This window comes from Salvelinus namaycush, chromosome 2 (assembly GCF_016432855.1).
Source record: "Salvelinus namaycush isolate Seneca chromosome 2, SaNama_1.0, whole genome shotgun sequence".
Classification (NCBI taxonomy): Eukaryota; Metazoa; Chordata; class Actinopteri; order Salmoniformes; family Salmonidae; genus Salvelinus; species Salvelinus namaycush.
The window spans coordinates 20,679,978-20,695,908 of record NC_052308.1 but is presented as its reverse complement, the minus strand read 5'-3'; the positions used below and the strand labels follow the sequence as shown (position 1 = coordinate 20,695,908).

Here is a 15,931-nt window from a genome sequence, read left to right as displayed (position 1 = left end):
TGGCTTGAGCAGGGGGGCCTTGCGTGCGCTGCAGGATTTTAATCCATGACGGCGTAGTGTGTTACTAATGGTTTTCTTTGAGACTGTGGTCCCAGCTCTCTTCAGGTCCTTGACCAGGTCCTGCCGTGTAGTTCTGGGCTGATCCCTCAACTTCCTCATGATCATTGATGCCCCACGAGGTTAGATCTTGCATGGAGCCCCAGACCGAGGGTGATTGACCGTCTTCAACTTCTTCCATTTTCTAATAATTGCGCCAACAGTTGTTGCCTTCTCACCAAGCTGCTTGCCTATTGTCCTGTAGCCCATCCCAGCCTTGTGCAGGTCTACAATTTAATCCCTGATGTCCTTACACAGCTCTCTGGTCTTGGCCATTGTGGAGAGGTAGGAGTCTGTTTGATTGAGTGTGTGGACAGGTGTCTTTTATACAGGTAATGAGTTCAAACAGGTGCAGTTACTACAGGTAATGAGTGGAGAACAGGAGGGCTTCTTAAAGAAAAACTAACAGGTCTGTGAGAGCCGGAATTCTTACTGGTTGGTAGGTGATCAAATACTTATGTCATGCAATAAAATGCAAATTAATTACTTAAAAATCATACAATGTGATTTTCTGGATTTTTGTTTTAGATTCCGTCTCTCACAGTTGAAGTGTACCTATGATAAAAAATTACAGACTTACACACTTACATGCTTTGTAAGTAGGAAAACCTGCAAAATCGGCAGTGTGTCAAATACTTGTTCTCCCCACTGTATATATAAACTCTGGATTGATGATGCTATGTATTGACCATTGAGAGGCTTTGAAGCCCCCAGTCAGCCGTGTTGGCACTCCCTAGTAGGAACAGTCCTCCATAGGAATGAATGGAATTCTACAGTATTTGAATGTTTCAAGGACAAAATGACATGTATTTTGTTGTTGTCGTGGGCACAGTCATATTACTACTCTAAAAAAATACTGTTTTTATGTTTAACTCACAATACAATTTCAAGTATGCATTAAAGTGTCTGTAATAATATAATAAATGTGTCAAAAATGAATGTGGACATTGATAAATGCATTTCTATAGTTTCCTAAGTCTTTTTTACAATTGAGGAGGAGTACCAAGACATCTGCGCAGTGGCTTCAATACAGCACACCCAGTCAGTCATCCAGGGTTTATACATGTTATTGGTAATGTCTGCTCTGTGCTCACATAGTGGCTCGTTCACTGGGATCTTTGAGGGCATCATTACTTCACGATGCATTTTGACAGTTTTTTAAAAATCCTGGGTGGTGGCAGCTTCAGAGAATCTACAATGATGACACTATCGGGGGAAAGACCGGAAATAAAGGAACAGGCTGAGGGGTGTTTTGCATTCTTAACAAGCCACTGTAAAGGTCGGGTGTGTTTTGTATGTGTAATCAAGGCCAATTTTCCAAGTGAGTGATTTGATGAGAGAACGGTTCATTCGTTAAGAGGCTTATCTCTCCTGATAAGTAGGCTTCATATGCTCCACTAAACACCTCTTAGGTATATCTAGATACTCTTTTCCTGTGTGATCAATTGTATATGGCTAATTATTTGGGCTTTGGTGTGTTATGGCACCTTTTATATATTCTGGGCACGGTGTGAAACAGCATACCTCTCAATAACCAATCATATATCTGGCTATATAGGCTACATATTTCCTTCATCATTCTTTTCTCCTTTTTCCCTCCATTTCCTTCTCTAGCCATTGCTTCCCATACTGCACCTTAATCATCCTCATCTCTCACTCCTCTCCTCCTTCCAGAGACGACCCGGTCTCGGTCCGTTCTACACCTTGCAGCACACCTCTTGTCAGGGCTAAGGAATAACACCTTCCTCATTGGCTCCCGCTTTTCTTTTAACAAAAGTAGTTTCCTAATTTTCTCTGTTCCGTCCCTCTGCTGCACATGCCCGTAGGACACTCCATTTCATCTTGCTTTGAACTCAATTTTAATTTTGCGCTGTTGCAGTTTTTTTAATTGACATATTTATTAATGTATGACTACTCACAGCCCCTACATGTGCTCACCTTTATTCTCTCGGTCTTTCTCTCCTCATCCCAGGGCAGAACAGAGCTCACTAATTCAGTTTTGGTTTAATCCCTGCCATCTTGTCAGAGCCTACTTTGTCGGGGTCTTGTTCCTACTGGAACAGCCTGAGCCACTCCGCTTGAGAAGCTTTACTGAGAGTAAGAGAGCTATGTTCCTGGGCCAAGGTCGACGTGCCTTTCTTTACATGTTCTGGTTGCCCCACTGTTAGCCAATGGTGGAACTCCCTGCCAGGATAATGATCGCTCAAGACCATATCCCATCAAGTGCCCTTGTTGCACCATTTGAATAGAGGGAGCCTGTTCAGTGGGTAGCTGAATAGACAGCTCAGTGCTCTACCAGAGGTGCTCTCTCCTGGTGTAGAAAGGAGGACTTGGAGATCACAGAGAGGGCAAGTAGGGTAGGCCTATATGGTGTTAGCATCGTTAAAATGCCATAAAATTGCAATGGTCAGTCGAAACTCTAAAGAGAGTCAAATGACGCAAATTAACACATTGTTTAGATTAGATACGGTAGATACATGTTTGTGTGTCTAGTTTATGTCTTTGTAATCTGTTTGTATGCATGTACCTTGTATGGGAGTATTTGCCTGTCTATATGAACATGTTCTTTCAACTTTCAATAGGGTACCCTCTCTACCCTGTATTTGGGAAGTTGGCTTTAGCCTGTAATTAGCAGGGCTAGGGGAGAAGATCATACGTGAGCTGGAGTACCCTTCCCCTCATCCCATCACGTACCTCTCCTCCTAGCCCCCTCTTTCCCTATATCCCCCCTTCTCTAGACAGGACAGGAGCTAATGGAGACCCAGGGTGATGGGTGAGAACATTTTACTCAGAGACAGGGGAAGTGTAATGGGCTCTGTGATGATGTACCATTGGAGAGGTCTCATGCTCTTCTCCTCTCTCACCTGGCTGTCTATCTCTCTATCCTGCTGATAGAGCCCTTCTCTCTTTTTTCTAATCCCTCTCTCTTTCAGACGCCAAGGAGATAGTCCTGAAGGCCCAGATTCTGGCTGGGGGACGAGGGAAGGGTGTGTTCAACAGTGGACTTAAAGGTGGAGTGCACTTAACTAAAGAGTGAGTACCCCTGCCATCCGCCACCCACACTTACTGAGGTGTGATTTGAGTAATGGCCCCTTCAGAGAATGGTTCTATTTCTCTACTACTGCTTCAGTTCTCCCTCCTAGACGGTGTTGCTTTCCCTCTGTTCCAGCTACCTACACAGGACCCTGCAATAAAAAGCTACATTTGCTACTTTAGGGAAAACTGCTCCCAATTAAACTTTGAAATAGTGAATTTATCATTGGGAAATTGCACTGTGCGCACCTCACTGAATCAGGTTATTGGAATTGTGATATACAGCTCTGATTCAGTGGAGCTCAATCGAATTGTGTTCTTCTAGCACATTGTTATAGGCCTATATTGGCCAGATTTCCCTAACAATAATATAATGTTTGTCCATCTTATATCACATCAACCAACATCTTCATTGGCCAGCTACTAGATTAATGTTTCCTCTGCAAAAAAATTATGTAGCCAAGATAGCAGCGTGATAAGGCCTGACCTGTGATTTACGACATATGGCTACGACATATGTATCATTGTCACCCTTTCAGTATTTGGGATAACCAGAAACTTTTCTAAGTGAACCATCTGAAGTTAAGCCTCCCCAGACAGTGACGTGTGCACAAAGTTCACTCTCCTACCATCTATCAAAGCAAAACACAACCTCAGGCTTTATTTGTATTTTATAAAAACCAGAGCAAGAAGCAGTACATGAATGAGACTCGCACTTCCTTTAAAGAACAGTCGAAACCAGGATATACTTTTTGTGCTTTGTCAGAACACATTACAATCACACTGCAAATGTGCTGAACCATGTCTTTGTTGAAATGAAAACGTGTCTCAGGAGCTGAAAATAATGACTCTGTTATCTGCTATGGTGATAGTCCTCTATTTTTGGAAGATGTTTGTCCTCTAGGTTTTTATCTGTAATCAAAGCACTATTAATTAAGTAGTTGTAATTGAGACACTCCTGTCTCTTCTCTAGCCCCTCTGTGGTGGGTGAGCTGGCCAGTAAGATGCTAGGCTATAGCCTGACCACCAAGCAGACGCCAAAGGAAGGAGTGAAAGTAAAAACGGTAAGTCATAGCTGGGGGTAAAATAACTTTTCTGTTTTTCTCATTTCAGGGTCATTTCAATTCAGTAATGCAGTTCCATGAAATTAATGACTGCACAAGCATCGGGGTAATAATACATTAGTCTATATTGTTTTTTTGTTCCTCTAGTTCTGGGGATAGGTCCCTGGTGGAGACATGCCATTTGAAGCCGGTGTCGTTGGTTGTGTTTGTGCTATTTGGTGTTATGGTTCACTGCGATAAATAATACATGCGAGTCAGGGCCTCTCTGAGACCAAAGTGTTAGTCACGTAAACAACCATTTCCAAGTGTCGCTAACAAGCAGGAATATTATTTTCCTCACTCACACTGCAGCCCACCCAAAAACACACTTCCAGGTAATGAACCCTTCTCGGCCTGTAGCTTGTATTTTTCCCCTCTCTCGCTCTCGCTCTCGCTCTCTCTCTCGCTCTGCCTCTTTAGTGAAATGTGGCCTAGAGCTCCCCATTAACGCTTGTTTTCATTCCTGCCAGCCAGGCACACACCTCGCTCTGCTCCTGCCCCTGCTGCAAAGTTTAGGAGAATTATCAAACTACTGTCACATTTGCCATTTTTATAGAAAGAGCTGGCGGGGAAGGCAGTTCACTACCACAACACCAGGGCTGAGAGGAAAGAGAGAAATATAAACACAAAAACTGTGAAAGCATTGTTGTGAGATGTCATTTCATATTGAAACATTAGCTGCATTATCTATCCATAGCATGTCATCTGTTAGATGACTGACAACACCATTTCCCATAGTTTTATTTTGTAAACTAAGCATATAGGAATAGAATATTTATTAATTGCAGAAATGTATCATGATAAATGATCCCAGAGGGACCTATATGCAGTCATGTATCACACACAAAAACCAGTACACACTAGATTAATTTCCCGAAACGTGCAGACATTCACAGACAAGGAAGATATGATGCTACCTGCTGTTAGTGGCTATAGTCGCAGGCCCCTCTCAAAGCCCATCTCAGATTTAGATTAGGCCTGGGATCAAAGTAATAAAGTAGCCAGAGAGCTGCAGTGATTGAACAGAACCCAGGCCTCTTAACATAGCCCTCTTTAACAGGCTGTAATTATATTGTCAAGCTCTGTTTCCCTGAATGAAAACCAGGAGTGAGCTGTCAGCCTGCCATTGTAACACGTCCCCTTCACTTCATTATACTGCAGCCATCCTCTCCAGACACAGAGCATTATCTCTATTGGCAGGACAGACCAGGGGTGGGGAGAGGGGCAGGAAGTGATAGAAGGAGGAGGAGAGCATAGTAGATGGAGAGAGGGGCACAGAGAGCCAGTTCGATTGAGAGAAAGACTAGGAGAGGGTGGTAGTAGTGTGTAAAATAGATCAAGACTTTAAGCAGAGAGCGAAAGAGGACTGTGTTATTGCCTGTTTCCATGGGACATGGAGAAGAATCATCCTTACGGAGTCCAAATAAACTCTGTCAAGTTAGGCCCAGGGAACTGATAACAAACAAACAACTAATCTCTATCTCTCTGTCTTGCCATCAATCTCTCTCTTGTCTCCATCTCCCAGCAGTGTGCTTCATTCCCAGTATAGCCTAGATTTAGAACCCATAGGTTCTCTGGGTTGTAATAATATGATCTGCTATATCTGAGGCCAGTTTGTGATGTGAAGGTAGTAGACTGACTCTCTCCATACTGACCAGGTGATGGTGGCTGAAGCCCTGGACATCACCAGAGAGACCTACTTTGCCATCCTGATGGACCGGGCCTGCAACGGCCCCGTCATGGTGGGCAGTCCTCAGGGTGGGATGGACATAGAGGAGGTTGCCGACAAATCCCCAGAACTCATCTTTAAGGTACAGTACTGTGATCTCTGCAGCAGCATATGTTACAAATGACTAAAGATGTTGACAAGGAACCTCTCACCATTCACTGTACTTGTGATCCAATAGCTTAACATCTCTTTGCATAAACTACAGTACAGACATCCCTGGTATTCCTGTACTTCCGTCACACCATGTGCGCTCTCTGTCTCTCTCTCTGTCTCTGTCTCTGTGTGTGTGTGATTGGCACAATGAATCCCTTGATGGAGAGATCCCTTCTCTATGTTAGAATCTCATCTCTACAAGTGCCTGTTAATTATAAAGCTATCGTTTCAGGCCCGGTTCTCCTTTCCTCACTACTGGCAGGTTTTCACCACTTAATTGCATATCGTGATTTAATATGAACATCCACTTTATCAAATGACCATCCAGTGTTTGAGTCTCCATTCTCTCTGCTTTCTCTTTCTCTGCTCTCGCGTACCACAGGAAGTTATAGATATTTTCGAGGGCGTGCGAGATGACCAGGCGCTCCGCATGGCAGCTAATTTGGGTTTCAAAGGACCTCTGGAAAGACAGGTAATATGCCCGACAAAGCTCTCTGAGCCGCAGTGCAGAGAAGCAGAGTCGCGTACACACACCAAAGATCCACAATACTGAACTCAGAGCTGATAAAATGGTCCATAGAACTCCATAACGTCCTTGTACAACAGACAAACCTTTATAAGATCAAATTGCATTCGTCACGTACACAGCTAACTTCTTATGGCTGCAATCCCGTTAACGGGATGATATGACAACAGCCAGTGAAAGTGCAGGGCGCCAAATTCAAAACAACAGAAATCTCATAATTAAAATTCCTCAGACATACATGTGTCTTATACCATTTTAAAGGTAATCTTGTTGTTAATCCCACCAAAGTGTCCGATTTCAAATAGGCTTTTCAGCGAAAGCACCACAAACGATTATGTTAGGTCACCACCAAGCCACAGAATAAGCACAGCTATTTTTCCAGACAAAGATAGCAGTCACAAAAAGCAGAAATAGAGATAAAATTAATCACTAACCTTTGATGATCTTCATCAGATGACACTCATAGGACCTCATGTTACACAATACATGTATGTTTTGTTTGACAAAGTTCATATTTATATAAAAAAATCAGAGTTTACATTGGCGTGTTACGTTCACTAGTTCCAAATACATCCAGTGATTTTGCATAGCCACATCTATTCAACATAAATACTCATCATAAATGTAGATGATAATACAAGTTATACACATGGAATTATAGATATACCTCTCCTTAATGCAACCACTGTGTCAGATTTCAAAAAAACTTTACGGAAAAAGCAAACCGTGCAATAATCTGAGACGGCGCTCAGAACTATAGTCAAATTAGCCGCCATGTTGGAGTCAACAGAAACCAGAAATTACATGATAAATATTCCCTTACCTTTGATGATCTTCATCAGAATGCACTCCCAGGAATCCCAGGTCCACAATAAATGCAGTAACATGTCAAACGATGTACTGAATCAATCTTTAGAATGTTGTTAACATAAATCTTGAATAGCGTTCCAACCGGAGAATTACATTGACTTCAGATGAGCGATGGAACGGAGCTCCCTCTCATGTGAACACGCATGGTCAAAGAATGGTCACCTCATGGCAGTGGTGACAAATACTCTTCTCATTCGGCCCCCCTTCACAGTAGAGTCATCAGACAAAGTTCTACAGACTGTTGACAGCTAGTGGAAGCCGTAGGAAGTGCAAACAAATTCATATCTCGCTGTAATTTCAATGGGATCTTGGTTGAAAATCCACCAGCCTCAGAATTTCCACTTCCTGTTTGGATTTGAGTTCTGTTATACTCACAGACATAATTCAAACAGTTTTAGAAACGTCAGAGTGTTTTCTATCCAATACTAATAATAATATGCATATATTAGCAACTATGACTGAGGTGCAGGCCGTTTACTCTGGGCACCTCTGTGCACCTTTCATCCAAGCTACTCAATACTGCCCCTGCAGCCATAAGAAGTTAACAGCAGGTATAATAGGTGCAGCGAAATGCTTGTGCTTGTTTACTGATATTAGGGGGGGTCCTCCCAAAATCATGAACAGATGTTGCTGATGAAGCCAATTCTGGTCAGTGTAAACCGGGTCAGAGAGACACACAAAAAGACAAACCCCAAAATTCATACGTGATATTAAAAGTTATTCTCCAGTTCCTTTTAGTAGCATCATATTGCTAATTTGTATTCCTATCTATGAGCACAGCAACTTAAAGAATCGGATTCGTTCAGAATGTTAAAATGCAGAAAAGGTATACATGAAATTAACATACACAATTGTCTGAGAGGTACACCGTGTGTAATACAAGCCTGTCTTGATATTAAATGGACATTGATTTTAACAGCCTTGAGGAAATTAAAACAATTCGCTACATTCTTCCAATTGTGTCTTTTAAAGCACATTAGTTGCCATAGTCTTTTCGGTTCACTGCTAATTACAGTGGTTCTGGGTGTGGAATTAAATGTTTGGTTAACTATCTTGGCTGCTTTGAAGAGTCTTGGTGACGAAGTGTGTGATTGTGTGTGTCTGTCTATGAGTGTGTGGCAGAGAGCAGTGCTTACAACATTTTCTGTCAGGCTGTTTTCATCATCAAAAGAGCAATCTCGGTTCCAGGGACAGACAGAGACATCAGTTCAACCCCTGATTCTTTGAAAAGAGGATTCATTCCAATGTCAACCACTCTAATAATAATACTGCTCATTTTAGGATAAAGTGGCACAAATAGACACATTGTAACTCTCATTCAGAGCGTTAATATGCACACAAAGGCTGTATTATAGTAGTTTAATTACTGTTTTTAATAGGCTTAGTCATGCATTCAATTATATAGCATGCATAAGTACTATGATATGTGTATATATATAAAAGTCTTTAGCTCATACTTTACAAAATATAGGCTATATATATACAGTTGAAGTCGTAAGTTTACGTACACCTTAGCCAAATGCATTTAAACTCAGTTTCACAATTCCTGACATTTAATCCTAGTAAAAATTCCCTGTTTTAGGTCAGTTAGGATCTCCACTTTATTTTAAGAATGTTAAATGTCAGAATAATAGTAGAGAGAATCATTTATTTCAGCTTTTATTTCTTTCATCGCATTCCCAGTGGGTCAGAAGTTTACATACACTCAATTAGTATTTGGTAGCATTGCCTTTAAATTGTTTAACTTGGGTCAAATGTTTTGGGTAGCCTTCCACAAGCTTCCCACAATAAGTTGGGTGAATTTTTGTCCCATTCCTCCTGACAGAGCTGGTGTAACTGAGTCAGGTTTGTAGGCCTCCTGCGAGCAGCATACGCTTTTTCAGTTCTGCCCACAAATTTTCTATAGGATTGAGGTCAGGGCTTTGTTATGGCAACTCCAATACCTTGACTTTGTTGTCCTTACACCATTTTGCCACAACTTTGGAAGTATGCTTGGGGTCATTGTCCATTTGGAGGACCGATTTGTGACCAAGCTTTAACTTCCTGACTGGTGTCTTGAGATGTTGCTTCAATATATCCACATCATTTTCCTCCCTCATGATGCCATCTATTTTGTGAAGTGCACCAGTCCCTCCTGCAGCAAAGCACCCCCACAACATGATGCTTCGGCTTGCAAGCCTCCCCCTTTTTCCTCCAAACAAACATAACGATGGTCATTATGGCTAACAGTTCTACTTTTGTTTCATCAGACCAAAGGATATTTCTCTAAAAAGTATGATCTTTGCCCCCATGCTCAGTTGCAAACCGTAGTCTGGCTTTTTTATGGCGGTTTCGAAGCAGTGGCTTCTTTCTTGCTGAGCGGCCTTTCAGGTTATGTCGATATAGGACTCGTTTTACTGTGGATATAGATACTTTTGTACCTGTTTCCTCCAGCATCTTCACAAGGTCATTTGTTGTTCTGGGATTGATTTGCACTTTTCACACCAAAGTACGTTCATCTCTAGGAGACAGAACGCATCTACTTCCTGAGCGGTATGATGGCTGAGTGGTCCCTTGGTGTTTATACTTGCGTACTATTGTTTGTACAGATGAACGTGGTACCTTCAGGTGTTTGGAAATTGCTCCCAAGGATAAACCAGACTTGTGGAGGTCTACAATTTATTTTCTGAGGTCTTGGTTGATTTCTTTTGATTTTCCCATGATGTCAAGCAAAGAGGCACTGAGTTTGAAGGTAGGTCTTGAAATACATCCACAGGTACACCTCCAATTGACTCAAATGATGTTGCCCTCCATTTGGTAAATCCGACCACAACTCTATCCTCCTGATTCCTGCTTACAAGCAAAAATTAAAGCAGGAAGCACCAGTGACTCGGTCTATAAAAAAAGTGGTCAGATGAAGCAGATGCTAAACTACAGGACTGTTTTACTATCACAGACTGGAACATGTTCCGGGATTCTACCAATGGCATTGAGGAGTACACTACATCAGTCACTGGCTTTATCAATAAGTGCATTGAGGATGTCGTCCCCACAGTGACTGTACATACAGTGGGGAGAACAAGTATTTGATACACTGCCGATTTTGCATTTTATTGCATGACATAAGTATTTGATACATCAGAAAAGCAGAACTTAATATTTGGTACAGAAACCTTTGTTTGCAATTACAGAGATCATACGTTTCCAGTAGTTCTTGACCAGGTTTGCTCACACTGCAGCAGGGATTTTGGCCCACTCCTCCATACAGACCTTCTCCAGATCCTTCAGGTTTCGGGGCTGTCGCTGGGCAAAACGGACTTTCAGCTCCCTCCAAAGATGTTCTATTGGGTTCAGGTCTGGAGACTGGCTAGGCCACTCCAGGACCTTGAGATGCTTCTTACGGAGCCACTCCTTAGTTGCCCTGGCTGTGTGTTTCGGGTCGTTGTCATGCTGGAAGACCCAGCCACGACCCATCTTCAATGCGCTTACTGAGGGAAGGAGGTTGTTGGCCAAGATCTCGCGATACATGGCCCCATCCATCCTCCCCTCAATACGGTGCAGTTGTCCTGTCCCCTTTGCAGAAAAGCATCCCCAAAGAATGATGTTTCCACCTCCATGCTTCACGGTTGGGATGGTGTTCTTGGGGTTGTACTCATCCTTCTTCTTCCTCCAAACACGGCGAGTGGAGTTTAGACCAAAAAGCTATATTTTTGTCTCATCAGACCACATGACCTTCTCCCATTCCTCCTCTGGATCATCCAGATGGTCATTGGCAAACTTCAGACGGGCCTGGACATGCGCTGGCTTGAGCAGGGGGACCTTGCGTGCGCTGCAGGATTTTAATCCATGACGGCGTAGTGTGTTACTAATGGTTTTCTTTGAGACTGTGGTCCCAGCTCTCTTCAGGTCATTGACCAGGTCCTGCCATGTAGTTCTGGGCTGATCCCTCACCTTCCTCATGATCATTGATGCCCCACGAGGTGAGATCTTGCATGGAGCCCCAGACCGAGGGTGATTGACCGTCATCTTGAACTTCTTCCATTTTCTAATAATTGTGCCAACAGTTGTTGCCTTCTCACCAAGCTGCTTGCCTATTGTCCTGTAGCCCATCCCAGCCTTGTGCAGGTCTACAATTTAATCCCTGATGTCCTTACACAGCTCTCTGGTCTTGGCCATTGTGGAGAGGTTGGAGTCTGTTTGATTGTGTGGACAGGTGTCTTTTATACAGGTAACGAGTTCAAACAGGTGCAGTTACTACAGGTAATGAGTGGAGAACAGGAGGGCGTCTTAAAGAAAAACGAACAGGTCTGTGAGAGCCGGAATTCTTACTGGATGGTAGGTGATCAAATACTTATGTCATGCAATAAAATGCAAATTAATTACTTAAACACAATACAATGTGATTTTCTGGATTTTTGTTTTAGATTCCGTCTCTCACAGTTGAAGTGTACCTATGATAAAAATTACAGACCTCTACATGCTTTGTAAGTAGGAAACCTGCAAAATCGGCAGTGTATCAAATACTTGTTCTCCCCACTGTACATACCCCAACCAGAAGCCATGGTTTACAGGCCACATCCGCACTGAGCTGTTGTCCGCACTTTTACTGTTGTTTTATTTCGTTACCTACCTATTGTTCACCTAATACCATTTTTGCACTATTGGTTAGAGTCTGTAAGTAAGCATTTCACTGTAAGGTCTACACGTTGTATTCGGCTCACGTGACACATAAACTTTGATTTGATTTGAATTATCTTATCAGAAGCTTCTAAAGCCATGACATCATTTTCTGGAATGTTCTAAGCTGTTTAAAGGCACAGTCAACTTAGCGTATGTAAACTTCTGACCCACTGGAATTGTGATACAGTGAATTATAAGTGAAATAATCTGTCTGTAAGCAATTGTTGGAAGAATTTCTTTTCATGCACAAAGTAGATGTCCTAACTGACTTGCCAAAACTATAGTTTGTTCTTATGGCTGCAATCCCGTTAACGGGATGATATGACAACAGCCAGTGAAAGTGCAGGGCGCCAAATTCAAAACACAGAAATCTCATAATTAAAATTCCTCAAACATACCTGTATTTTATACCATTTTAAAGGTAATCTTGTTGTTAATCCCACCAAAGTGTCCGATTTTCAAATAGACTTTTCAGCGAAAGCACCACAAACGATTATGTTAGGTCACCGCAAAATCACAGAAAAACACAGCTATTTTTCCAGCCAAAGACAGGAGTCACAAAAAGCAGAAATAGAGATAAAATTTATCACTAACCTTTGATGATCTTCATCAGATGACACTCATTGGACTTCATGTTACACAATACATATATGTTTTGTTCGATTAAGTTCATATTTATATCCAAAAACCTCAGTTTACATTGGCGCCATGTTCAGAAATGCCTCAAATATCCGGAGAAATTGCAGAGAGCCACGTCAAATAACATAAATATTCATCATAAACTTTGATGAAAGATACATATTTTACATAGAATTAAAGATACACTTGTTCTTAATGCAACCGCTGTGTCAGATTTCAAAAATCTTTACCGCAAAAGCACAATATTCAATAATCTGAGAACAGCGTTCAGCCACAAAAGTAAGCCATACAGTTACCCGCCAAATTGTGTCAACAAAACTCATAAAAAGCATTATAAATCTTAACTTACCTTTGCTGATCTTCGTCGGAATGCACTCCCAGAACTCCCACTTCCACAAGAAATGTTAGTTTTGTTCGGTAATGTCCATCATTTATGTCCAAGTAGCTACTTTTGTTAGCGCGTTTAGTACACATATCCAAACGCTCGTGCAGGTCCAGGCGAACGTCAGACGAAAACTTCAAAAAGTTATATTACAGGAATTACGAATAAATTTGTCAAGCTAAGTATAGAATCAATCTTTAGGATGTTATCATAAATATTCAATAACGTTCCAACCGGAGAATTCCTTTGTGTCTATAGAAGTAATGGAATGCAAGTCGATATCATGTGGAATGCGTGTGACCAGGACCTGGCTCTCTGCCAGACCACTGACTCAAACAGCTCCCATCCGGCTCAACATCACAGTAGAAGCTTCATTCAACGTTCTACAGACTGTTGACATCTAGTGGAAGCCGTAGGAAGTGCAAACAGATCCATATCCTACAGTGTTTTCAATAGGCGATGAATTGAAAATCGACCAACCTCCGATTTCTCACTTCCTGGTTGGATTTCTTCCCAGGTTTTTGCCTGCCATATGAGTTCTGTTATACTCACAGACATAATTCAAACAGTTTTAGAAACGTCTGAGTTTTTTTTATCCAATAGTATTAATAATATGCATATATTAGCAACTATGACTGAGGAGCAGGCCGTTTACTCTGGGCACCTCTGTGCACCTTTCATCCAAGCTACTCAATACTGCCCCTGCAGCCATAAGAAGTTAACAAGAAATTTGTGGAGTGGTTGAAAAACGAGTTTTAATGACTCCAACCTAAGTGTATGTAAACTTCTGACTTCAACTATATATATATTGTATAGTATGAGCTAAAGTCTTATTGCGTCATGTTAGTTCGAGAATATTGGGTTGTCAGAACCCCTGAAAAAGTTGGTAATAAAAAATTCAACACCTGCACACACATGAGCGAACACACTCACACACTAGGCTGAGAAGCAGGCCCACCAAGGGCACTCCGTACCACGCACACACTCAATAAAACATGACAAAATCACCTTTTTACATGTGTTTAAAAGGTGATTTGCCATGTTTTATTGAGCGTGTGCGTGGTGCTGAGTGGCCTTGGCGGGTCTGCTGTTCAGAGGCGTATTGTTGGGTAATTACTGTCCTCTGTGGAACTCACAGGCTGCAGATCAGATTAAGAGGCTCTATGATCTGTTCCTGAAAGTCGACGCCACTCAAGTTGAAGTCAATCCTCTCGGAGAGACTCCCGAAGGACAAGGTATGACTTTTTTTTTTTTCCTCTTTCTGGTGTCTACATATCAGAAGTTCTATTTATCTGCGTCTGTCTGTGTTTGTTCTCTCTCCCTCTCTTTTTCTCTTTCATTTGCTCTCTCACCATGGGAGTGTATTATGGGATTTTAGGTATACTGTATATTGTAGCATAACACTATCCTGAATTAAATCCAGAACTAATTGCCTCTTGAGTAAAACTCAGACAGATAAACTGATAGATGACACAAGTTTGCTTCTCCACAACTTTCGATGCATTGTTATGAAACAAGTTCTTGTTATAGATCTGGTTCATCAGAGAGTGACAAGAAAATAACATATTGTAGCTTAGTATAATAATTGCTTATGAATATTGATGAGAGGTCTATTAATTTGTTGTGTACAACCAAGCTGTACTAGCAAGGCAGAAGCAGTGTTTCTGTAGACTCACATTGAAAGTAGATCAACTTGTTCTTCATTTTGTACATATTCAACGAGGGAAGGGAATCAAGTACCATGGATGTCTGTTTTTCAGTCGAGTTTAAACAACAAACCACAGTACTGAAGAACATCACTGTAGGCAGAAAGGTACTGCTTGTCTTTTCCCACTTTGGTCTATTATTTTGACTTTCATTTCAGTGTAACTGAACGCTCATCACCAGAGGGACGGTAAAACCAAATTACTGTTCATCTCTGAAAATGTACTAGTGTTAATTTCGTGAACAAAAATAGTGACTAAAATATTTGTCAAACACCTATTTTTCAGGGGCAATTGATTAGACTATAACTTACAAAATAGACACAAAAAAATATAACTAAACTAAAGTTGACTAAAACGAGCCAAAATGATCTCTGTGACAAAAAAATTGATTAGTAAGTGGACTGAGCAAGAGTTTTTGGAGAGATTGAGAGCTTTTCAGTGATAAGCACAATTAATATTAGCAGCACAGATGCACAGCGCAGTTTCGTTAAGTGGGAAGGACAAGTCACACCCGGCAAACACAGCCTACATCAGGTGGTGAGCTGCGAGGGAGCAAGCAATGAGTGTGGGCAGACAGGTTCCGCCCCGGCTCTGCCTCTGATTATACATATCGCATGCGACTCTCTTGCTTCACCTTAGCTAACCAGTCACCACTAGCCATCTAGTTAGCTACCCTTTGTCTGGTTAAGAAACATAAGTTGCTTTTACAAAATTAAAAACAGTAGCAGAATTGAGTTGAATAGTAAAACAACAGTCTAGCTAGGTTTTTCTCTCCCTTGAGTAGGCTATAGAAAAGTAGGCTGTCTTTTAAATTTGTAGTCTGTTCTGGTTCTGTTTTCTAGACTCCCTCTTTTCTTCAGAGAAAACGTTTTAGTTCTAGCCCTTAGGCTTCCGTTCAAAAGACATGTCCCATAATACCGGCACTACATTGTTTGTCTTTCTAACGTGTATCGCGGGCCATTCTAAAACTAGGCTACTTGCGGACCGGCCTGTTAGTCATTTGTTTAGGCTGCACCAAATATTTGTATAACTAAC

The 15,931-nt window shown here is 41.6% G+C and overlaps 2 protein-coding genes across 2 annotated transcripts in view; one reads left to right on the top strand and one right to left on the bottom strand.

Moving 5' to 3' along the window:
- The window catches only part of LOC120020641 (contactin-3-like), a 104,938-nt gene extending 103,714 nt beyond the window's left edge, over positions 1-1,224 (bottom strand). Inside the window, exon 1 of the mRNA XM_038964352.1 lies at positions 1,191-1,224. Within this exon, the coding sequence (XP_038820280.1) occupies positions 1,191-1,224 (34 nt within the window). The remainder of the gene's footprint in view (positions 1-1,190) is intronic.
- Positions 1,225-3,027: 1,803 nt separating this feature from the next.
- Positions 3,028-15,931, top strand: part of LOC120060021 (succinate--CoA ligase [GDP-forming] subunit beta, mitochondrial) — an 84,794-nt gene continuing 71,890 nt past the window's right edge. Inside the window, exons 1-5 of the mRNA XM_039009092.1 lie at positions 3,028-3,129; positions 4,103-4,193; positions 5,891-6,043; positions 6,497-6,586; positions 14,329-14,425. Coding sequence (XP_038865020.1) covers positions 4,134-4,193; positions 5,891-6,043; positions 6,497-6,586; positions 14,329-14,425 — 400 coding nt within the window. The 5' untranslated portion in view covers positions 3,028-3,129; positions 4,103-4,133. The remainder of the gene's footprint in view (positions 3,130-4,102; positions 4,194-5,890; positions 6,044-6,496; positions 6,587-14,328; positions 14,426-15,931) is intronic.